The 26,175-nt window shown below is 34.2% G+C and overlaps 2 protein-coding genes across 2 annotated transcripts in view; both read right to left on the reverse strand.

Moving 5' to 3' along the window:
* The window catches only part of LOC129002032 (lambda-crystallin homolog), a 57,826-nt gene extending 31,712 nt beyond the window's left edge, over positions 1–26,114 (reverse strand). The window contains exon 1 of the mRNA XM_054429535.1: positions 26,024–26,114. The gene's annotated coding sequence lies outside the window, so the exon portion shown is untranslated. The remainder of the gene's footprint in view (positions 1–26,023) is intronic.
* Positions 178–26,137, reverse strand: LOC129002036 (probable prefoldin subunit 4). The gene is made up of 4 exons (XM_054429542.1): positions 26,024–26,137; positions 18,222–18,326; positions 17,839–17,952; positions 178–413 (listed from the first exon to the last, which is right to left on the reverse strand). Exons 1-4 carry the CDS (start codon positions 26,054–26,056, stop codon positions 261–263), a joined length of 405 nt encoding a protein of 134 aa, XP_054285517.1. The 5' UTR covers positions 26,057–26,137; the 3' UTR covers positions 178–260.
* Between the last annotated feature and the right edge of the window lie 38 nt (positions 26,138–26,175).

The raw sequence follows: 26,175 nt of genomic DNA on the forward strand, positions 1-26,175 counted from the left end.
TCACCATATAAAATAATAAAGCAAATACAAGGTGATTTGGAATTAATGTATGTCAAGAAATTATTGTTAAAACAAATTTCAAACTTGATTTTTAACTTCTGCTAAACACCTTTCTCGTTCATATTAATAATATTTTTGGTAAAGGGTTTTTTAGGTATTCAATAATAAAGCCCTACAGATAGTGTCATTAGTTTATTAGCACAATCATAAGAGGTGAAAACAGTGTTAAAAATTAATAAATTAGTAAAAAAGTAACATAATTATTCTTCTTCTGCTTCCAGATTGATGTGACTTCCAAACTTGCCGTACAGTTGAGTCTTCAAATCTGACATAATTTCCTTTAATTTAGAGCATTTATCTTCGATCCCTTCAATCTCCTTCTGTATTTGTTGTTTTGCCTCTTCTAAACATTTCTGAAAAAAAAAATCATCTGGCTAGTATGATTATTTCTTAAACAGTTGTGGTGTTACTCAAGGATTAATACTTGGCCCTTTACTTTATCCATTTACATAAACGACATGACTTCAGTTTTACAACACGCCAAGTTTCATTCTTATGCTAATGACTTACTAATCTACGATTATTTTAAATTCAGTGGAGGCGAATGAAACAATCACATTAATGAACGACGACATCAACAGAATAGTTTCCGGAATGAGCAACAAAGAATGGACAAAAACAAACCAATCATCATTGGCCACACACGACACGACTACTCAACCGACTTGACCAAAACATTTTACCCAACATCACTGTTAACAGGACTGTATTACAAAGCCAAAACAATGTCAAAAGTCTTGGTTTGACGATGTACACAGCAAACTAGACTGGATTGACACTGTGGTTAACACCTGTACAAGGGTGTTTGCTGCTGTCCACACACTGAAGAAGATGCAAAGACTTTTACCATTTTACATTAAAATCTATATATAAAGCCAAAAGTACCCATGAACTTTTGAGAAAACTACAAGTCACACCCCCCATAAACCATATACTTAAAATGTTCGTCATGACGAGAACCCTTGCGCAAAATTATCCATTATTTCATAAATTGCCCTTTAAGGTCGTAATTCCTTTCTAAAGGGAACTTTTCATATACCAAATGTTAAAAATACCTCAGCTGTATTTATTTGTTTGTTATTATTTCAATTCATTGCCTTATTAAAATCAGCTGTGATTATTTGTTTCTTTTACTGTATTTTGTTTATTTCAGATTAACTTAACCAATCAATAGTTTGATTAATACTTATGATGTCAAACGGGGTGAAGCCCGTGGGTAACAGCTAGTTTTACTATAGGTCGGCCTGTTAGAAAGCGTCCTCCTCGTAGCATTGGTGCGAGAGAGAGATACCGAGCTGTGGGAGTGAGACAGACTATGGCTCTTCCCCCACTCCGCTGCCGCCAACCCCCAACCTTCCCGAACACCGCGCAGTGATACAACACAACACAACACAAACACAACCCTGCAGAGTGCAGTGTACTCGCATACTGCTACCGGACCGGCACCTCGCTCTCGTTGAATACAATAATTATTTCCTTTTGAACTACAATAATTCTTTGGGACTAAGTCTATCGTTATTTATGTGTGTTGTGCTAGGGTTGCTTTCAGAGAGGTGAAAGCCAGTTGAGCGGAACAAACGTGATTTGATATTTGTATAAGTAACTAAATGTAAAAAGGTCAATAGATTTATTTACTAATGCTGATTTTATTGATTAAAATTATAATAATTCAAATTTACCTCTTCCAGAAGTGCATTATAGTAGTTTTGACCAGGAAAATATTACAGTAGTTGGAATCTGATATTAACATCCAAAAAGGACATTAAAGTATAAAAAGGACAAAGGGAATTTAACATTCAAATTCAACTGTAGCCTACAACAAAAACATTGGACTTCATTTTTCACCCTTACAATCGGTTAAAGTAGGCTACCTATATTAAAGTATAAAAAAAAACAGTAACTATTAAAAAACGAGTATTAAAGTATTACAACAAGAGGGGAAATTTGACATTTAAATTCAACTGTGCAACATAAACATTGGTCTTCATTTCAACCCCTGCAATCGGTTAAACTCAGCTTTCTTTGCTAGAAATAATTTATGATTGTTAATACCAAGTATTCTTGATGGAGGATATGATTGTAATGTAACTGGAATGTAGGTCTTCTACCATTATTAGGACGATTTAGAGACGGCATTTCAATACTGTCCTTACCACTTACTGTCCTTATTACTTACTGTACCATTGGCCATTGGATACAGCAGATTTTGATGAAAAAGCTGGTTACAAATTTAGCATGGGGATGGAATGTCTAGTTGTATTGATAGTCAAAGATAAAACATAGGCCTACGAAAAATGTAGGACTATTTTAATGTAAGACTCAAATGTAAAACACCTTTAAAAGACTAAAATGAACTGAATTATCAATCATGTATTTCAATGTGAACAATCAAATAAGATGGCTGAAATGTAGGCCCAAACATAAGTAATAAGTAAACATCGCATTCAGCTGATTTAAGTGAAAATAGAATAATAATAAGAAGGGAATACACGCCTTAAATATACAATGTATGTTACATAATAGTATAGCCTATAATAACTTTATATATAGTAGCCTACCTTTGCTATTAAAGGACTCTATGATACATAAGGCTGTGGTGTCGGGTGTACTATTTTTGTAACTCAATGTAAGAAGAACTAACTTATGATGATGTAATAAATGTACTTCAATGCTTAAGCATGGTGTATTAATATTATCCAAGTTAATCTTGTTTAATTATAAATATTACTTAAGTAATATTGAACATGGTGTAGGTGTGGCGTAGGTGTTATTTTTTCATCTACATAACATCGATGTTAAAGACTTTGTTATAGAAATGTAAATGAATTGGAAACTAACCTAACATGGATTTCAAGCCGCCGCGTGGTCTAATAATTGACGATAATGTTGCTAACAATTGGACATTATTTAAACAAAAGTTCAAAAACTTTCTGCTCGCCTCAGGGAATGAAAGAAAAGAAGACAAGGTGAAAATAGCTATGCTGCTAAATTGCATAGGTGATGAAGGGATAGAAATCTACAACACATTTAAACCCGAAGAAGCTGATACACTGCAGAAGGTAAATGAACAGTTTGATAATTATTTCATGCCCAAGAAGAATGTTGTATATAACAGGTATAAATTTTTTACAAGAATTCAGCAAGAAAATGAATCAATTGAACATTTTGTAACTGCTCTGAAGAGTCTAGCAAAGCCGTGTGAGTTTAAAGAAGACGAGGAGAGTCTAATTCGTGATCGTGTAGTGATTGGTATAGTGGATAAACAGCTTCAAGAAGTACTTCTTCGAGAAAGTGACCTAACCTTGACTAAAGCTTTAAATCAGTGTCGAGCCGCTGAACTAAGTAGACAGCAAGCGCAAATAATGCAAGGTAAGGTAGGCCTAAGTTCATATAATAGCATAGGCTTACATGCCATTAATAATACAAGACCTAAGTCGTACAATAATGGAAGAAGTTTTAGTTCTCAGAATAAAGCTAGTAATACTAGGCCTAATCAAAAACAAAGCTACCAGTCTTCTACAGTACGTGAAGATAAAAAGACAGCTCAAACATACAAATGTTTTAAGTGTGGAACTGAACATACAAAGGCTAACTGTCCAGCGTACGGAAGAACGTGTAAAAAATGTGGACTTAAGAATCATTATGCCATTGGTTGTCAAAGAAGTGCCAATAAAAGTAAGCCAAATCATAATAAAACTGTTCATGAAGCTAAGCTAGGGCTAGAGGAAATGGAAGATATTTTTATAAGTGCCCTATTCCAAGAAGACACAAGTTCGCAGTCCAGTCCGCAGCATACAGCCCAAGGAGGAGTCCAGTTCAAAGATGTGTCCAGAGAGGTCGTCGAGAAGATCAACAGCATGGAGAACAATAAAGTGAAAGTGTCATCGTGGATGCAACAAGTTAAAATTAATAATCAAAGTGTTAGTTTTAAACTAGATAGTGGTGCTGAGTGCAATGTGTTACCTGAACATGTAATGGATCAGTTGCAGCTATCCAAGGTCAGTTTAGAGCCTAATTATAGCAAAATCCTAAGCTATGATAATCAGGAGTTAAAATGTTTAGGAAATGTAATTCTTGATTCAATGGAGGTCAATGGAGTCAAATACAAAATTAAATATGTAGTGGTCAAAACTAAAAGTGTTCCAATACTAGGGTTAAATGCTTGCATAAAGTTAAATTTACTTCAAAGAATTAATAATTTAGAGTTAGATTCAGAGAGTTTAGCGTCTAAAATGAAGTTTGTAGACAAGCATAAAGAAGTTTTTACTGGTATAGGTAAATTTCCTAAGAAATTACATCTCGAGCTCAAAGATGGTGCTAAACCTGTTGTAAATTCAGTCCGAAGAATTCCTGAATCAGTCAAGCCTAAGCTTAAAGAGGCCCTTGATAGGCTAACAGAATATAATGTAATTGAACCAGTTGATTATCCAACTGATTGGGTAAATAATATTGTAATAGTAGAAAAACCAGACAAGTCCTTACGAATATGTTTGGATCCAATTCAGCTTAATGAATGTGTAAAGTTAGATCTGTATCCAATTCCATCGTCAGATGAGTTAGAACTATTGTTACGAGGAAAGTCTTATTTTACAGTACTTGACATGAAAGATGGTTTTCATCAAATAGAATTAGATAATGAAAGTAGCTTGCTAACTACATTCATAACTCCTTTTGGAAAGTTTAAGTACAATAAACTACCATTCGGGTTACGAGTAAGTCCAGAAATTTTTCAAAGATATAATGTTCAAATGTTTGGTGACATTCCTAATGTAAGAATCTATTTTGATGATTTTATAATTGCTACGGAAACAGAAACAGAACATAACACAGTCTTAAATCATGTAATGGAAAGAGCGTTAAAAAACAATGTTAAGTTCAATGCTAAAAAGTTACAGTTTAAAGTAAGTAGTGTTAAGTATCTAGGCATGATATTTTCAAAAGAAGGTGTTACTCCAGAACCAGAACGTGTAAAAAGCATTATTGCGTTAGAAGAGCCTAAAAGTAAAAAAGAGCTACAAAGTGTTTTAGGTGTAACTAACTATTTATCTAAGTTTGTTCATAACATGAGTCAGTTAACTGAACCTTTAAGACAACTTTTAAAGAAAAATGTTGATTTTGTTTGGACAAAAGATCATACAAAATCATTTGAGACACTTAAGTCTAAGATTGCTGAAGCGACATCGCTTAAAATATTTGATCCTAAAATAGATTGTGAAATTTTTGTTGATTCATCCAATTATGGGTATGGAGCATGTCTTTTACAGCAAGGCTGTCCGATAGCGTTTGCGTCTAAAGCACTAACCGATACAGAGTTAAGGTATCCAATAATAGATAAAGAAATGGCAGCTATGTGTTTTGCGTTGTCTAAGTATCATAAATTCATTTATGGTCAAAAGGTTACTGTGTATACTGACCATAAGCCTCTAGTTTCGATTGTTTCCAAGAACATGCATAAAGTTTCCAATAGGTTACAGAAGTTTAAACTAGAACTACTCAAGTATAACATTGAAGTAAAATACTTACCTGGTAAATCTAATGTACTAGCAGACTTATTGTCAAGGAAAGTTGATAAGAACATGAATGATAAGAATGATAGTTATTTAAACAGTGAACTTGAAAAATCTGTAATGGTACATAGTCTAAGTAATCAGTTAAGTATGTCTGAGAGTAAAAAGCTACAGTTTAAAATTGCTACTGAAAATGATGAAGTTTTGAACAAGGTTATCAAATACGTTAATGAAGGGTGGCCTGGTTATAAAGTATTGGATAATGCATTGAAACCCTATCATAAGATTAAGGATGAAATTTCCCATGAAAATGGTTTGCTATTTTTTGGTAACAAGATCATTGTTCCTTCTGTATTGCGACAAAGTATGCTAAACCTAATTCATGAATCACATCTTGGTGTAGTTAAATGCAAAGCTAGAGCAAGACAAATTTTGTTTTGGCCTAACATAAACAGGGACATTGAAAACCTAGTTTTAAGTTGTCAAATATGTGAAAAATATAGGTTTGCAAATGGCAAAGAACCATTTTTAAATCATGAAAAGGCTACTAGGCCTTGGCAGTTTGTATATAGTGACATACTAGAGTATGGTGGAAAAAATTATTTGGTTGTAAATGATGCTTATTCTAACTGGGTAGAATTAAGAAAGCTATTTGACAAATCAGCTAACAGTGTCATAAGAGTTCTAAAACATATTTTTTCGCAGTTTGGCGTACCAGATCGTTTTGTTTCAGATAATGTTCCTTTTAGTTCTCACATGTTTAAATCGTTTGCAAATGAATATAATTTTGAAAGTGTGACCAGTAGTCCTTTTTATCCAAGAAGTAATGGTAGATCTGAGAAAGCAGTGGCGATATGCAAAAATCTGTTGAGAAGGGCAAAGGACAGTGGTAAAGATATCGAATTGTTGCTATTGGATTATAGAAACACTCCCCTTAACAATGTTAATGTTAGTCCAGCACAGTTATTTTTAAATAGAGTATTGAAGTCAAAAATGCCTATAAATACAAAAGCATTAAATCCAAAAATAGTTCATGTCAACAGAGATAGGTTAGATGAAAAATCTAAGTTGTATTACGATAGGACATCAAAGTCACTATGTCATTTTGATAAAGGTGATAATGTTTTGATTCAAAAAGGTAAAGAGTGGATAAGTGGTAAAGTCATTGAAAAGTTAAACTTTCCCCCCAGAAGTTATGTTGTTCAGGATAGATATGGTCAAGTGTATCGTAGAAATAGAATTATGTTAAGAAAGTGTTATTCTAAGGTCATTCCGTCTGATTATTCTGATCTAATCGCACAAACTAATTTTGGGTTAGAAAATATTGAAAGGCCTAATCAGAATGAGTTTGAGGATAATGTAAACATACCAGTACCAGTACCTAATGTTTTACCTAATAGGCCAGTACCAAACCAAACCACTAGATTCGGTCGAACCATCAGAAAGCCTAACCATTTGAAGGAATATGTTTAAGTCTGTCTGTTCATTTGTTTAATCAACATTTGTCAACACTTTATTGATTTAAATAATTTTGATTAAAAAAGGAGGATGTTACATAATAGTATAGCCTATAATAACTTTATATATAGTAGCCTACCTTTGCTATTAAAGGACTCTATGATACATAAGGCTGTGGTGTCGGGTGTACTATTTTTGTAACTCAATGTAAGAAGAACTAACTTATGATGATGTAATAAATGTACTTCAATGCTTAAGCATGGTGTATTAATATTATCCAAGTTAATCTTGTTTAATTATAAATATTACTTAAGTAATATTGAACAATGTAGATAATATAATTATAAATTATCTAACTTACTTCTGTACAGGCCTAGACAATTATCCTTACCGTGATTAAAAGTGTACTTCTATAAGCCCAGGTAATTTTTTGACGAAATCTATCCAGTCATTACTGGTCAGCGATGGATGTATGGTATAAAGTATAAATTAATTATTTACTTATTACGGTTGTAACTGGACGTATGTATCGTGCGTGGCTTGGCAATCAAATAACAGTATTATTTAGGATAGGCTACTGTTATCAACATTTGAAATTACTGAATTGTTACCAAATTACTGTTTCACAAAATGCAGATTCCATTTTCAGCCGAGCCATTAAAATGAGGATTTGCCGAACAATTATTAATATTACAGAATAGTATTTAATGATATACAACTTTTCACATTTCATAAATTATATGTTAGTTTTGCTATGGTCAAAGGTCCAAATCCAAATGTTCTTTTCATTTGGTTTTTATGTAGTAATTTGCTAGAATCATTGACTTTATATAAAGTCAATGCTAGAATACAGTAGATGGTCTGTTAAGACCATTATGCAAGCATTTTTGAAATCGTTTCCCCGTTTAACCAACTATTCAAAAGATAAAAATTATATGGCACAACACAAATAAACAACTCGATCACCTACTTATAACCTACACTTTACCTCCCTAATCTAACCTTACTTCAAAACTTTTAATGTAGTCATGAATACTCATAAACCCCGACCTACTTCCCCACATGTCTAATGCCTAAATTAGATCAGTGTTCAATCTGCGTTTTATTAATAAGTGTAATAGCTGACTGCACCGTTGATGTAATTCAACATAATATAACCTGTGATGTATTATCGGATTAAATATCGATTTCGATGCGGTTCGATATATCGCTTATTAAATCCTGATTTCTAACATTTGCTGTTTCTGATCAGCTGTCAACACAAATAGATTCCCAAGAAAGTAGTCACTGGTCCGTATCCCTCCGCTCCTTGATTATGCTTCGCGCATTGAGAAAGTAGTTCCGTATATTTTCTCGATTTTCAGTGAATTCCGCGCCTTAAAAAAATGTTTTAACGGCATTTTCTTGTTTATTAAAATCATAGGAATAGTTTAAAAACGTTTAAAAGAATAGTCTAGAAAGTTCGGAAATACCTTATGATTCCCTTGTTTACATTTTTCTTGTAAACAAAAAACTGTCATATGGCTACTTTAGTCCCATAAGCCTAATGTTAAAATTTGGAAAAAATAGATCCTGCAGTGTGAAAACGGACATTGGCGGAGAGGGGGAACATACCCTCCCTCAACGTTACCTCCCCTACATGCGCTAAAAATTTCGCGCAGGTCGTTTTCTAAACGGCTTACCTATAACTAGTTTTTTCTCACTTCAATTATTGTAATATTGTAGTTTTGTGTTAGTTAATGATATGACCGTGGTTTTGGCAACAAAAGTGCAGCGAGCTCAAAACTGTTGTAATACATTTTTCTAAGATTTTCGACAACACGTCACACCTTATTACAAACATTACAATACAAATCATCTTTATTCATTAAAGTATTTTTACAGGAAATACATGAATAGTGTCACAGAAAGGAAAAAAGAAACAAAAAATTAGGTATAAGTATAATAAATTAAAAAGATTACAAACATAAATTAGGCCTATAACATAGCATATTTCTAATCTATACTATTATATAAAAATCTAATGGTGTCTGTCTGTATGTGTGTTACTAATAGGTGCAAAAACTACTAAACCAACTGGGCTTAAATTTTACAAAAATATAGCTACCATACCAAGGACCATTACAGGACTATTCTCCTTTCGATACTGACCGTAGGCTTTGCCCCTTTGGCTTTAAAAGTTCTGAGGTGAACATTTTAAAAGTAAATATTGATTGGTCTCCATGGCTGCGATGAGAACACTATCAATGTTTGTTTACATTTACTTTGACATTTAAATTTAAACAAGAAGAACTGCTAAACTGTATATTTCACAATTTCAGACAGCTGATACAAAGAAATTAAATATAATGTTTTCCATAACTATGAGGTAGGTTTATCTAACCTTTCATCATGGATTATTTATTCTAAAACTATGTCAATGATTATAGAAAAAAAAAGATTCTATACCCGTTGCTGTACCAACTCCGGCTTTGCTTTGGATTTTATAAAGCGTCTAAGTTATGAAAACAATGTTATTGATATGTTTTCATGGAAACAGTATGAAAATTACAATGTATAGATGTTTTGTATAAATTTGGAGGCTACTTTAAATAAATTCTAACTGCTTAACATGTGTTACATTAACTTAACATAACTTACACATCACATTGTTTTTAATATATGTAATATCACCAATAACTAAATTGTACGTTGTTTTTGTTTTCTAAAATCTGTTGTATATGTTAATTATCAAATGTTAATACAAAATACTCTTATTTTATCTTAACATAGCTTTCAGTTCACATTTACTTTATTTGATACATTTATTATTTGTGTTTTGCCACACCACTGTTTTTTTTTTTTTTTTTTTTTTTTTTTTTTTCTAAAAGTGTTGGCGGATGTGTAACTATTATTATATGCAACAGATGTAAAGATTAAAATGTTTCTATTTTGTGTCCTCTGCCCGTTGCAAAGCACGGGTACAACAGCTAGTTATTTAATAATTTCCAAAACTCTTCTACTGATTATAGCCTAATGTTTAAGATTGAAAATAGTTTTTTAAAGTTATTGTTATAATGTTCATTGAAAATATTTTTGGGTAGGCTAAATAAAAATTGGTTGACAATGAAACTGGTTTTTCCTCAAATAACTTCAATCTGTGTTGTTCTACATGCCTGGTGTTTTGTAAATTGTAACTGTGGAAATTGTTAGTTTGATGATCTGAACTTTATACATGTAGAATGGCTTCAAAAATGTATAAATGAATCATAGGTGGTCATTATACCCGATTTATAAAAATATACCCTAACTGATTCTCTGTTTTTTAAACCAAAGATAATTCTAAGAGCTGTTTCCTGTTGACGTAGAATTTAGTACAGGTTTATTTTTGCTGAAGATTTTTTTTTACCACATGTTCCTCATGCTTATCCCAAGTTAAATGCTGGTCTAATATTAGACCAAGGAATTTAGTGTACTCCAATTAATTTAATTTTGAACCATTAAGATAAATATCTGATTGTAATTTTAACCTTGATTGCCTTGTAGAAAAAGATAAAATATATTATTTATTTGAATTTATTAGTAGATTTTTGTTATTTGTGAATTCATTTACTAACAATAAATTTAAACACCCCTGCCGCAGCAAACCTGCCGACTGAGCAAATTTCTATTTGACTGAATTGATTTTCAATTAAATCTATTTAATTACACTAGGTGAAACCCGTCGATATCGACGGTTATTTTCAAGGCTTACGCTAATTAATCTAACTGCGATAAATTGAGTGACATACATATTTTCAGCATTTAGCATTGTTTAAAAATTAATAAGTGTAAAAACAATAATGATATTAATTGCGTTAGTTACAAAATATGGTTAATCATTCAATGAATAAAATATTTCCCATACTGTACGCCATCGGAGTTGTTGGTATGCTATCTGGTATCTCTTCCTTTGGAAGAACCTTTAAATAGTATTAAAATCGTGTTGGTGGATGTTTTGTAGTTGAAAACTGCTGTAATTTCATCAGTGTAATGCAGATTAATCTATGATTTTATTTGAAAAAAATCGTTTTGTTGGAAAGACACGTTCTAACTTCAAAGGAAGGTATATCCGTTACAGTGTAAGTTTGATTTTTCCTTCGTCACGTCACGTCAGTTCATATCGTACTTCTGTGCCATTGAATAACCCTCTAGCACAGTTTTGACAAATTGGCTGTGGGGTTACTGTTAAGCTGGAATTTCTAGACATGGGGGATGTCAGATAGTTGTCTCAGCCTTTTCAGTTACATAATAACCTTTTCGTTAGTCTAATAACATTCAAAGGCTCTCTAAAAGTTCAAGTTCTTATTTGTATACATATCTATATTATGTTTTTAATAAGCTGAATGAATACATCGAAGTAACTGTAATTAAATCAACATGCAAATAAAAAAAATAGTTAAAGATATTTAATGCTTAAAAAAGAACTAACATTTTTTCCACATCAGAACAATCCAACTCTGGTAAATATTAATTTCTCCATGACAACCAGAATCAATAATAAATCATCCAAAGATAATCAAATAAAAAAATGTTCACAATATCAACAGCTGATGACTAATTTATGTCACAAGCACACGCCCCCGTGGTGTCATCACCAGCACGACGAACATCAGCAATATGGTGTGGCATACCATCAACCTCTACGCTGGTTTGTGAGAGCTGCCGTGAGACCACACCAGGCTTCCATCTCGTAGTACATAGAGAGTTTTTAGGCTTGACAAACACAGGTTCATCAGGTGAAAACTCAGTTCTTAGTTGCTCATCGTCACAATTTACAGGTTCGCCCTTACACCTCCACCTGTAGCAGAACAATTTAGAGCTTGGTGTCGACTCTTCATTCAAATCTTCTTTTGGTGTTAAATTATACCAATATACCATTTCTTGGACACTTCTTCTGGTTCTTGTTGCCATTCTCTTTATCGTTCTATGGTTTCTTTCAACGATTCCATTGCCGGACGGACGGTTTACACACCTAAAACGACGGATAACCCCCCATTCCTCACACATTTGTTCAATTTGTTCACATCTGAATGTTGCACTATTGTCCATTAATAGTTCTTGGGGTGGACCTCGTTCTGAAAACAGTTCAAGTAAGATTTTTACTACCTGTTCTTTAGTCTCACTTGGGATCCGTCGCCAAATGCAAAACCGACTTGGACCACAATCTATAATTGTAAGAAATTTATATGACCCATAATGAGTCACATCAATCGCAAGCCTGTGCCAATTCTTGTCGCAATCCAAGTGCCCCGGCTTCCAATTTATGGGGGATGGATCAACAGATAAACATTCTTTGCATGATTTGACTACGCAGTCAACATCCTGTTTACTAAACTCAACGGCCGGGTAACAACGCCTAACTGTGAAAAGAGTCCGATTAACACCAAAGTGATGCAGACAATGGATTCTTTTGACCAACTTTTGTTTATCCTCATCCTCTTCTTCACCCATCATTGCAATACTGATCTTTTCCTCCTCTCTTGCCAACCACTTTTTAGGAACTCTCGTCAGGCGATCTGCTTTGTTAAATTGCGATTTAACCAGATCCATCCTCACCTTAAGGCCACATTCTGATATGAGGTCTTTTAACAAACCCAGCCGTCTTCTTACAAGAGCTTCACCCATCCCATGTGTTTTAATACGTCGGTCTCCTGTTAATATGGATGTTACCCAAGCATAAACGGTGGCCGAATCTGTGACCAAGTATAACTCCTTCAAATTCCATTTCAAAGCTAAATTCACTCCTTTCAACAAAGCCTCTAACTCAGCTAAGTTAATATGCGCCGAATCATCTTCTTTCCTTAGCCAAGACGCGTCCTCAACTATTTCACCATCAATTTCAATGCAAATACCGATCGCCAAGCTGCTAGCATCACACCACACAGTTCCTTTGTCACTAGATGACACTGCCCATTTTCCAAACACAGGATCCTTTTCTTTTACGCTTTCCATTATATCTCCTAACATTATCTTGATTCGGTTGCTCACCACATCGTCCCATTTCAAATCTGTCAATTGTCTCTTAAGAAAACTGCATGCTGGTCGAAGCCAACCAGCCACCGGGAAATGTCCGATTAACTGCCCACACAAGGAGTACACATCCCTCTTGGTCTCAATTTTATCCAAAGCTTTTATCTTGTTGTCTCTGGTCCACATCAACTTGCCATCTTTTTTTGAAACGTTAAGCCCCAAAACCCTACTTCCATCAAGTGGCTCCACTGGTTTCGCTGACAGCCCATATTTTTCCAACAACTTCTTTACTACATCACCGTCAACAATGTTTTCATTCACCACTATGTCGTCAACATAAGAGTCCGTAGCACTTCGGACTATTGGGTCCATTGACAGCACTTTATTAACAATTTTGCTCATTATTTTCGGTGCGACATTTAGACCAAACCCGAGTCGCGTTAGACAATAATTCTTATCCTTAAATCGGACCACTTGGAATTTCCATAAATGAGGAGCAATATGGATTTGGAGATAGGCCTTACGAAGGTCGATAGTGCTCACATGTTCTCCTAGCTTTCTCCACATCCTTAGCTTTTCCCCACAAACCTCACTCTCTGCTGTATGGCTTGAAACATACTGATTTAATTCCCTGTAATCCATTACAGGTCGCACTTTGTCCTTGTTATGTTGCACGACCGCCATTAAAGGAATTAAGCCATCAAACTCCCCGTCATAAGGCTGGAGCCAACCGTCTCTTATCCAATCATGCACTTCAGCGTCAAACGCCTCCCTTGCCTCTTTTGAAATTGAGTATGAAGGTACTTGGTTATTTATCTTAGGTGTTTTACCGCCATCTTTCCAATTCCATTCAACAGTCCATTTTCCATCAACAAATTTCGCATTAAAGTCACAATCATTAATAGCGATCTCATCGTTGCCATTCTCCGAGGTTTCCTTCACGCACAGCTCCTTCTTGGCCTCAGCCATCGCTCCGATACCAACGTCCCTGAACGTAATAGTGCCATCTCCATCAATAGTGACACCTCCCATTGCAGTCACTGCATCCATCCCTAGAAGCATCTGATACCTTGGCAATACACTGGCAACCAAGCAACTCATTGTGAGCGGAACACCTCTTATCAAAACTTGTAACATACATGTCATGTTACACTCAACTGATTCTCCATTCATCATTATAATCCTTTGACTTACTGGCTTCAGTTCTACTCCATATTTCACTAAACTAGGTGACACAATGCTCCTTGAACAACCTGAGTCCAGCAAGGCACAGCATTTAAAACCCGACACACTTATTGTTAATGTAGGGAGTTGCGCTGAAGAAATTGGGCCACCCGCGCAACATAAGGCAGCCCCATTCACTCGTTTTTTGGAATTTGTGAACATTTTGAGGCATAATGTCCTACCTCCCCGCACCGGTAACAGGTTACTTTTGACTCACGATTTGGATGGGGACATGAACGTGCTACGTGACCTTCCCTGTCACAAACAAAGCATTTTTTAGACCACTGTTTACCAACTTTGAAAACTTTGGCATTAGCCTGTGCAACCGCCCCAAAGTTTGACTCACTGCCCAACAGATTCCTAGCTCTTGTCATTACATCCGACAACTCCATGCTTTGAAGAGAACACGCAGCTTTCAACTGGGTTTGAGTATCTTCTGGCAAGCCATGTACAACTGCGCTCTTAATCCACTCATCAGATACAAAAGGGTCCACCAATTTTGCCAGTCTCTTCAAATCAGAAGCATATACATCTAGTGACTCACCCAGTAGTAGACGCCTAGCTGTAAATTCTGCATAAGCCTGAAAACTGTTCGCAGAAAAGGCCTGCAGCAATGCATTGGTGAGAGCCTCATAGTTACTCTTTACATTTTCTGCTAGCCCGTCATAAACAGAAAATGCTCCTCCAGCCAAAAATAGAGGGAGAACTGTCTGCAAGTCTTTCACCTTTTGGAGCTTACATACCAATTCTAGTTTCTTTAACCATTCACTAAAATCACCACTTCCATCATACTGCTTAATCAAGTCTGAGAACTTAACACCAGTACCTGACATAATGCCGAAATAGCTTGTAATTAAATCAACATGCAAATAAAAAAAATAGTTAAAGATATTTAATGCTTAAAAAAGAACTAACATTTTTTCCACATCAGAACAATCCAACTCTGGTAAATATTAATTTCTCCATGACAACCAGAATCAATAATAAATCATCCAAAGATAATCAAATAAAAAAATGTTCACAATATCAACAGCTGATGACTAATTTATGTCACAAGCACAGTAACCTCTCTGAAAAATCTGCAGTATATTGCAGTTTTATAGCTTAATGACTTTCTAAATCATGCACATATTTCTACATGAATATTGTAAAATGTTTTATCCAGTTGCTGTAAACCACTATTAATTTAACAAAATACGGACACGGCTCAAATGGGCACCGTGCCCTTCTGCACTGGTACTATTTTGTATTGTATTACACAATCGAAGATTTTTCCAATGATTGAAAGCACGTATAACAATAATCTCATGAACCTATGATTATCTGTCTAGAATAATACGATAAAATATAGGGAAAAGGTGTGAAAAAGGCAGACACCAACCAGTAAAATAGATATAAGATAGTTTAATAAGAAATACTTGTTAGAGTTATTGTGATAAAAGGATTTTCTACTGATTTCGTTATGGAACTTTACATTGCAACACATGACATGATACAGAAGAAAATCAACTTTAAAATCAGAAAATAACATTTCGAATACTTCTTTTGGACAATTCAGTAACTCCCAATAAATGAGTTTTGTTTGAAATACAATTTTAAAATTAACAGCTGTTTTATTAAAAAGTATTATCGACATGACCAAAATGTAAACAAATCTGTGGAGGGATCTTTAAAGGCTTCTGGGGCAGAGCCCTAAGCGAATTTACTTCGTTTTTCTTTTGATAACTCATCTACAGACAAAGACCTTTCTTTGGACACCTCTACCAAGTTTCTACGCCCAGCCGTTCTCTCAAATTAGTGGAGACAAAGTTTCCAATAAAATACTTGAATTCCCCCATGTTAATCTTATGGGAGAAAACCCAACTTTGATAGACGATCCTGGCCAAACTAATAAAGATTTGAAAAAACGAAAAACACTTTGCAAAACTACAGATTAGGGCAATTGTTTTGACACTTCATTCATCAAAATCGGTCCAAAAATGAGGGAGGAGTTCTGTTTACAAAAATCGGCTTAGCGTATTATATATATAGATAGATTAGGTTAAAAACATTAATTACATTAGGTTAGGTTTAATTAACATTAGGTTTAACGAGTACCTAGGCTTGCAGCTACAGTGAAACTAATAAAGTGTGTTTTATAATAAAATATTAATAGCTTAGCATAAAATAAATAAATTTGACAAGTTTGAACAAAATATATCCATAAACAAGCAAACTACAACATTTTACAAACAATATTCTCCATAAGAATAAGATGGGAATTTGAAATTAACAATTTTTTGAATTTTCTCCGTAACCAATAACGGTACAAAAACACTTTGATATACTAAATTATTTGTTTTTTAAGCTCTTTAAAAAGGTATAGAGAGAAATTGGGAAATTTTGAGTTTTGAGGGTCAAAAATGAGAAAACCCAATTTTTACCCCATAAAACCCCGTTCCCATGGTCCGATCATGCTGGTTTGCAAACTCATTCAAGTTCATCTTGCACCTTGAAATATATTTTACTAATATTTATGTTATAAGAACTGTTGAATATAAACAAAACTATTTCCTGTGTGACTGTGAGCGTGTGGGGCTGAAAAATAAGGGGTTGGACAAGGACCGACATCAGTACTTAAGAACGGCAATTCCCGTCCCGGAAGTGACGTCACCATTTTCAGCCAAAATCGACACTGAGACATCTAGATTGATCATTTTTGATACCTTGACATCATTTTTAAGTTAGTTATCACATTATAATTTTTTCTCATTTTTGGGTCGCAATACTCATAATTGTTAGCACTGAACGTGTTAACAAGGGTAATGTATTTTTGAGGAATTTTACTATCTTTTTGATATCTTTTTCATTGTCTTCTTTAAATGTAAAACTACTTTAAGGCTTTTGTAAACTTATAAAGTTTGATTGTGAGGTTGCATATTTATGTTAATATTAGAAAGAACTTGATCTTCTACTAGGTTTGTGAATTAAATTAAATCATTAAATATGTTTCCTACACGTGTGGGGTCCGATTTACACTTACCCATTTAATACTTCGTTAATGTTCTTTTCTTGTTTTGTTTTGTTTTTAATCTCAAAATTGATAATTTTCCATGTTGATTTAGACTTATTGGTAGAATCAGATATTTTTCTATCAAAGTATTGCTTTTTCTCGTTTAATATTTGGAATTTCAGTTCTTTTCTTAACTGTTTGACTCCCTGTTTTAGGAAATATGTTTTTTGTTTTCTGTATTGCTTTTCCAAGTCCGCTATAATTATTCTTTTTTATGTTTTATATCATAGGATATCCAAGCATTTTTATTGTTATTAATTGTTTCAGTCCTTAGTAGTTTAGGAAAATGTGTTTCAAATGCATAAGAAAACACAGAATGAAAGCATCATATTCAGCATATACTGGGGCTTGGTACACCTCCAACCTGTTTTCATTGGCTAACAAAATAAAAAAATTTATCTAACTTACATTAGTGTCAGAGTATCATATCCTATAAACTTTATTTACACACTTGGGTTTATCACTCACACCTAAAAGCATACCTAAAAGATCCATTTATGTTCTGGTAAAAAACTACAATTGTTATTTTGTTATTGTCTTACATACCTGTGTCTTTTCTTGGTCCTGAAAAACAAAGATCTCTCCCACAAGGAAAGGTATTTTATCATCTGACAGAAGTTCAATTTCGTCAGCGGCCTCTTCAAGGTTCTTCAGCTCATTCTAAGAATAATGAAAGGATTTATAAATATAACAGACACCAACTAAACAAATTAACAACAGATAAAATCAAAAGCCTATTTTTAAAACTAAAACTTGTAGGCCTATAATTATCTTTTTGTTTCTCTACATTGATTGGACTAAGTTTTGTATTAAAATTTGTTTATGTAAGTTTCATTGCACTGTATTCTAATGTAAAATGGCGCTTTGTCGTAAATAGGCTAAATAGATAAATAAATTGCCAAGCTAGTTACATATTTCACAAGTATTACCTGTTTCTGCTTCAGTTCATCTTTGAAATCTTCTAGTTTTGCATTATGACGTGCAAACTTATTGATCTTCTGCTGATCTTCAAATGTAATATGGACATCTGAGTCCTAAAAAACATTTAAATACTGAAATGTACCATAAACACACATAAAACGTTGGTGGCACTGTCTGGAGTAAACTCTTCATTGCGCTTGGAAAATTGACTTTATTGGAGAAAAACAACAAATATCAGACCTATAAAACTGACCTGCCTAAGTGGGCGATACAAAACAAGCATTAAAATATTATGTATAGGAGGTGTTTCCTTTTTAATTGTAGCCTAAAGCTAAACAAATATTGTTCATCGGCGAAACAAGACAAAGTTGTCACGCAATAAACCATAATAACCTGAGTCAATAGTACCTTTTCGATAAAATAACTAAATAATAAGAACTTTTTTAATACCTCCTTTCTCGTAAAATGAGGTCCTAACTTATTTAGGCTACTATAATTATACTACTATTGTAGTCATATTAGAACAACTTTAATAACATTACACACACAGTGCAGATGGGTATAAACATTGACTATATAACGTAGCAAAATGGCTAATCATATGTGGAACGTACTTAACTAAATATCCACCAATCTTATCAATTTACATCTGAGTAATTATTTATCCAATGCGAGACTCTCCTATCTAGTCCTGCCACAGACTGGTGAACTTAGTTACTTCATACCTGATGTATTTATCGTAGTTGTCAACTGATATGTTTCAATTTGTTAGGCCTAATATCGATATATCGGATTGAAATATAAATACAGATAGGCTATATCGAAAAAGTCATTGATAATAATGAATGTTCCCATTAACAGGAAAGTACCCTCATAATATTTAATTAGGTTAAATCTTTGGATTTGAAGTCACTTGGAAACATCACTTGGGCCACATAAGTTTTGGTAACCCTCCGTCGGTCGCACCTTACCTATAAATAATTACCAGAAGAATCGCACTGTATCTAATTGATAGGCCTGTAGTTAAATTTACGCATAACTTAATTTTTATGTCATTGCAATGATTGGAGGACTGATATATTAAAAATAATAGTCTACAGAACAACCAAATGCACACGTACTTAGGCCTACTTACTTACTTACTCCTTCTTCATCTTTTACCCAAAATGGGGATGAATTGCGTCTCAACAGAAAAATAAATACATTTCTTTTAAATGTACAATACCCCCGCCGCAGCAAACCTGCCGTCTAAGCGAATTTCCATTTGGCCGAATTGATTTTCAATTGATCTATTTAAATAACATTAGGTTTAACGAGTACCTAGGTTTGCTGCTACAAGGAAACTAATAAAGTAGTGTGTTTTTAGTAAAATATTTATAGCTTACTATAAAATAAATAAATTTGCCAAGTTTGATCAAAATATATCCATAAACAAGCAAACTACAACATTTTACAATATTCTCCATAAGAATAACATGGGAATTTTAAATTTACCATTTTTTTAGTTTTCTCCGTAACCAATAACCATACAAAAACACTTTGATATACTGAATTGTTTGTTTTTTTAAGCTCTTTAAGAAGGTTTAGAGAAAAATTGGGAAATTTTGTGTTTTGATGGTAAGAAGTGAGAAAAACCAATTTTTACCCCATAAACCCCCCCATAAAACCCTGTTCCCATAGTCCGATCATGCTGGATCACGAACTCATTCAAGTTTATCCCGCCTTACACCTTCAAACCAAATTTCATCAAAATCGGATAAAAATTACTCAAGTTATCGTGTTCACGGACACATATATATATAAATCTATATATCTATATATATATATATATACATATATAAAAATTTGAACGAATGGTGTTTTTGGCCTCTGGGGACATTAAAATGAAAAAGTAAATCGGTCCCGGGCCTAAGTCTTACCATGAGACCTACGGTAATAGCTACTTCCCTATAGGGAAATTCGCTAAAAAGAAAAAATACTTCACTACGTATACAATGGGGACTTAAATGTGGACAATTTGAAAGAATCATGGCAAAAAGAGTGTCTATATGACGTTTTAGACTCATATGGCCTACATGTATCTTTAAAAACCCCTACCAGAGTAACAGAGGAAAGTATTAGTCAGATTGATTATTTTATTACTAGTTTGGATGAAAGCTTATGTTTCTGGGGCACTGCCAGCCTTAAGAATACTGTCTGACCATAATATTTTGTACCTCAAAATTAATCTCGCCATGAGACACAGCCTTATCAAGAAAACCATTGAGAAGAGGAAAATAAATAGCTCATCTCTGGAGCTGTTTGCAAGAATGACAGCAACTCAAGGCTGGCAAATTGATAACAAAAATCAGAGTGTGGATTTTATTTTTGACCAGTTTTACACAACATTTTTGTATATATTTGAATTAGCCTATGTTTTCCAAGGCATTTTTAATGTCAAGACCGATTAAATGGGTAACTCAAGAAGTTTTACGGTCACAAGATAACCTAACACAATTGTATTGGGAGACAAGAAATACCTAACAATAGGCCTAGTAATAATTCAAAAACAGAATACTTGAATGCTAAAAATCAACATACCTTTTTACCTTTTACCTTCTGTCGTGAACTTTTACCAGAGAAAACTGGATTGTTCATGTCAATAAAAAATTAAAACATCACTTCATACATAAAATTGAATATGAAAACATTTAACTAAGTTTAGCCCTATCATTAATATTTACAGAGTACAAATGGTGAGCAGGGAGGAGAGTGAATTGGCAAAAAACTCATCAATTGAGTAAAAAGCCATGTCCTTTAGCCATGCTTTAAAACATGCCAAACTCCTAAATAGTACCAAGAAATAATTCTACGATTCTAAAATAGATAATGCTAAAAATGTTAGCAAGGAATCTTGGCAGATAGTAAAAAGTTTAACTTGTGGTGATAATTTTGTAAATAATGTTAATTTAAGCTTGAAACTGAATGATGAATACAAATCCATTTAACGAATCCAGTTAATGTTGCAAATGTATTTAATAATTAATTACTTTGTAGAAGAGGTATTAAAACTGACTGGGACAAGTGAAGAGGAGCCTCTGATATCGGGTGTTGGTGACGGTGAGGATTTCCGCTTATGGCCTACTACTGAAAGTGAGGTAATGGAGGGTATAGATAAGGTTAGTCTTAAAAAAAGCTGTGGAGTAGATGATATCCCCATGCAAAGAATCAATTGCTAAACCACTTGCTAAAATTATAAATAAATCTTGTGAAAATGGAGATTTTCCTAGCAAACTAAAGACATCCAAGGTAGTACCTATCCACAAAAAGGATGAGAAAGATCAAGTAAAAAACCACAGGCCAGTGGCAGTCCAAAGTGCATTTTCTAAGATTTTCAAAATAATTTTCCTTAAAAGACTTAAAAATCCTTTTTTATCACATAACAATCTTTTATCACCAAAACGTCCACAACAATATGGATTTAGAAAAAAAACAGTTCAACAACTGATGCAATTTTTTATTTATTAGTCTCAGTACATGACAACCTGGATGTGTTGGATAGGAAGAATCCCTGTGCTTGTTTTATGACATGACTAAGGCCTTTGTTTGACCTTCTCTCCCATAGTAAACTTAAAATTAAACTGGCAAATATTGGAATTAAAGGTAAGCCACTCCAATGAAAAGTAAAATGGATTTCTACCTACCTACAGGACCGACACCAGATTGTAACAATAAAATATTCAGGCTCTGATGGACTAACAAGAAACTACCGTTCCACAATTTCCCCTGCCATAAACACCAGAGTGCCGCAAGGCTCCAACCTTGGACCAGTATTGTTTCTGATCTAGGCCTATGTCAATGATTTACCCAAATTTTTAACTGAAGGGAAAGTGTGGCTTTTTGCTGATGATGTGAGTCACTTAGTGCAGGACAGTGACCTGGGTAGGCTAAGAGACAAGGCGCAAACTGGCCTAAATGAAATGAGCGGATGGTGTAAAGAAAACGATCTTATACTGAATAGGGGTAAAACTAAAGCTATACAATTCTACAACCGTAAGAAGCCTGAAAGCACCCCACTACTTCGCCTTGAGGCAGCTAGTATTGTTGTAGATCACTCTATTAAGTATCTTGGTCTGACAATAGCCAGTTTCTTAAAATGGCAGAACCAAGTGAATGCCACAGCAGCAAGACTGAAAGCTGTGTGCCACATGGTACGTAGGCTGCAAATGATAGTTGATCAAGCTGTACTGTTGAAAGTTTATTTTGGATGCTTCTATAGCATAATGAACTATGGTGTTATATTTTGGGGGAATAGTCCTTTGGCGGAGCGTATATTTTTGCTTCAAAAACGCATAGTAAGAACAATTGCGAGAGAACCTTACTTATCACATTGTAAACCAATCTTTATAAGTACTTACAGCTGAAAATACTGCTCTGTTCATTCTTGAGTCTGCAGTGACAGTTAAAAGGAAACCAGAACATTTTCCAAAAAATCAACAAATCCATAACTATTCAACGAGGCAGAAGGAAATGTTACATGTACCGCAAGTTTCGTCCAGTTTAGTGAGAGATGGACCAAGACCTACATGCATAAGAATATACAATAAAATTCCAGCAGGCATAAGGGAAATTGAAGATGCGGAGAAGTTTAAATCCACGCTTAAAGAATATTTTAACAACCAGGCCTTACTACTCAGTAGAAGAGTTTTTAAATCAAGAATAGGCCAAAATTTTGACAACCATGGCACACCCGTGCTACTAATGGGATACCTAGGTACAAGTATCAAGTTAACCCTCCAAGTGTCTCTAGTTTTGGTCTCAATGTTCGCCCATTTATTGCGTAATCGCAGGGTTTTATTAAAATGTATCTTAGAAACTTAAAAACAATGTAAAGTGTAAAGGAGGGTAGCCTGGGCAAGCTAGGTTGATGACCTGTGGTCAGGCCTTACTTGCTGTGAAGCGTGCTGGAGGTGTTTTGTAAACACTGAGGGCTTTGCACTCAGTAGCTGTTAGATCAATAAATAGGCCACCTGAGGTAGAGAAAGGGGTCAGTTGCCCGGGGCAAGGTGCCCAGGAGAGTTGGGTGAGTACTGGTTTCTCTATCTTGGGGTTAGGCCCAGTAGTCGGGAGTTTTGTACGGGAAGTTTTTGATTTAAGGGGACTGTAAGTTAATTGGAGTTTTGTGATTTGTTTTGAAGGAATTCTTTTGGGGATAGATACTTTGATTTGATTAGATTACAAGGGAATAGTTTCGTTTCGTTTTTGGGGATTATCAATCTAAGATTCAAGCTACCTCCAGAGCGGTTCCTACCAGGCATTTGTTAGTAGGCTATATTTGAAAGTAACCGTCACTGTATTAAACTTTATTACTTAAAGACAATTAAAAATCCTGTTTGATGAACACGATCTGGTTCTCTTATTGAACAGCTACCCAGCTCATAGCATAAAGTAGAATAAGATTAAAGATTCGGGTTTGCTATAAAGCTACGCTCCCATATGCTTATGCAGGATAACCTATGAGGTATGAGAGGGTTTTCTGCATATCACAAAAGTATACTGTTTTATATATAACTAGTGTACATGTTGCTCGAAATCGAGCAATTTCAAATAAGTACATGAGTTGAGGAGTTACAAATAAACAAATGACTTGTTTAAAAACTAATAACAAATTTCCGATGATTTTAAAAGAGTCAACTAAAAGATTATTAACTGATAAAAATACTCACAATTTACATAACAGTCCTATTCCAGTTTAAAGGGTTAATGTTTAACTATCAAACTGTCCATGGACGGGAAAAGGTAAGCTTACAATTTAAGTCAAAGTAAAAAGGCTGTCAGCTTTTATAATGTACCGTAGCCCTACCTTAGTTATTTAGCCAATTTGTAGGTGTGGGGTTTAGGCTACTTTAAACTCTACAGAACAGAGTTAGGCAAAAACTGGCAGAACTCTGAAATGGAGTTATTTATCATAGGCATACTCATATGCCAAATCCTTAAAATAAAATTTCAATAATTAATAACTTATATCATTAAACACAAACCAACATCCAAAAACTATACACATTTTTAATACAACATAGATAATTTACACATTGACTGTCTACAATTAACAACATGTGTTCTTCTTCAGGCATTTGACAGTTCTGGTTGTTTACATTTAAATTTCAAAGCAAATGTAATATTTAATTTCTGACAACAGCTGGAGTTTCAAAACAATGTTTATTTCCCATGTTAATCTTATGGAGAAATACGAAACTTAAAAGGGCCCCAGGGCCTCACTCTCTAATTATTTACCTAAAAAGAAAGTTTCCTGCACAACTTCACGTTACGCTCCTTCCAATGACACCAAAAACATGTCAATCGGTTCAGTAGTTTCGGAGGAGTAATTGTCACAAAAATCCTGCTTGCGTATTAAATAAGTATAGATTTTGTTTAGAAAATTATGGGCTTCAATGTAACATATAAAACATTACAAAAAAATGTTCAACAATTTTTATGGGGTTAACATTTCTCAAAAATTAAGCTATTAAAATAAATGAAAAAAATTTATGTTTACGCTCAATAAATTGTTATAATTAGGCCTAATAGGTTTACAAATATTTTTAAATAGCCACTTTTTTCAGAATTTTATGAGGATTCCAAAAATATAATTCCTAATATAAGGAAGTAGGTTTGCAAATAAATAAGTTATGGGCAAAAAGCAGATTTCGGTACATAGCGTTTAGCTAAGAATGCATGGCTTAACCATAGCTAGGAATATGGCTGATAATTTACATCAATATCACTACCTACTTCTTCAGGATCATCAACCAGCTTTTCAAAATCACTTAAATCTTCTTATAATGCACCACTTATATCACTACTTTTGATTTTTAACACTAAAACAATGATAAACGAAATAAAACACATCAGTCATCAGTGCGAGGTTAACCAAGCTGTTTACATATACGCACGTCAGCTGTCTGCTACAATATTTTCGGAACTAAAATGAAAAGCGTATAGAAACAGACATAAGGAGAAAGCTCTGAATCTGCTGAAAAAAACGATACCTAACTCGATCCAGTTCAATCCGATTCAGTCAGTCCCAGAGCCGGCGCCGCAAACAGTGTTTGTGAGTCGCAAAAGCAACACATAACACTACAGCGGATGTGTTATGAGTCGCTTTTACGACACATAACACTCGGAGGGTTAAGTAAGTTATATAGGCCTACAGGTTAAAAATAACTTACAGAAATTATAGAAAGATGGCCACCGTATGTTTGCAATCTCATTATCGGTCATGAACTCCGATATTCTATAGCCTAGTAGGCTCTCTCTTTCATAATCAACATAAGTTTTTCCTTGAGATAACCCCTTCTCCAGTCCCCAATGGTCATCGGCAGTTTGTTAAAAAACTTTAGACCCTGAATTCGATAGGTAGCAGCTGTCTTAGAGAGCCTAACGCAGGGAACATCCAGCATGTTTCTCTGACTGGTGTTGTAGGAATGGACTGGGTCTCTATGTTTATCCCAAACATGAAGAAGGGACGGGAGAATGTAATGGCCGAAGACAGTAGGTATTCCTAGCTTCACTAAAAGGGGCCTATGGCCTACTATGAGCCAGTCTGTCATTAAAGGTGATAATTCTTAAGGCTCTTTTCTGAATCTTGAGAATCTCCACTGTGATGTTTTAAGTTTTACTCCAGTTTATTTAAGTTTATTTTGACATAGCTAACGCTAATTGTATTTGGTTGATTTGGCTAAATAAATGACTTATGACTTACTTAGGAGAGTAAACCAGAAACTGGGCCCTACCATAACCTAAAAGAAATAAACATTATATTCAAACTTACGGGTTGAAAGCCTCCTTTGGATGCTGAAGTCATTACGTAGCGAATCTCCAAGTTATTTCGGGAATATTTTCAGATTTTTGATGCTGCAGTTATTAAATGATACAAAAATTGTATATGTTTATTTAATAAACATTCAATTGTGCTATCCTGCT

Source organism: Macrosteles quadrilineatus, unplaced genomic scaffold (assembly GCF_028750875.1).
Source record: "Macrosteles quadrilineatus isolate MER2022 unplaced genomic scaffold, UCM_ALF_1.0 Scaffold_9__3_contigs__length_116548681, whole genome shotgun sequence".
Classification (NCBI taxonomy): Eukaryota; Metazoa; Arthropoda; class Insecta; order Hemiptera; family Cicadellidae; genus Macrosteles; species Macrosteles quadrilineatus.

Bases quoted from the DNA above. Each gene is read 5' to 3' on its own strand.
- LOC129002036 (XM_054429542.1), bottom strand. From the start codon at position 26,056: ATGACTTCAGCATCCAAAGGAGGCTTTCAACCC. The intron at 18,327-26,023 runs GTAAGTTTGAAT...AATGTTTTTTAG, and splicing joins CCAAAGGAGGCTTTCAACCC to GACTCAGATGTCCATATTAC. The intron at 17,953-18,221 runs GTAATACTTGTG...CATTATTCTTAG, and splicing joins ATGAACTGAAGCAGAAACAG to AATGAGCTGAAGAACCTTGA.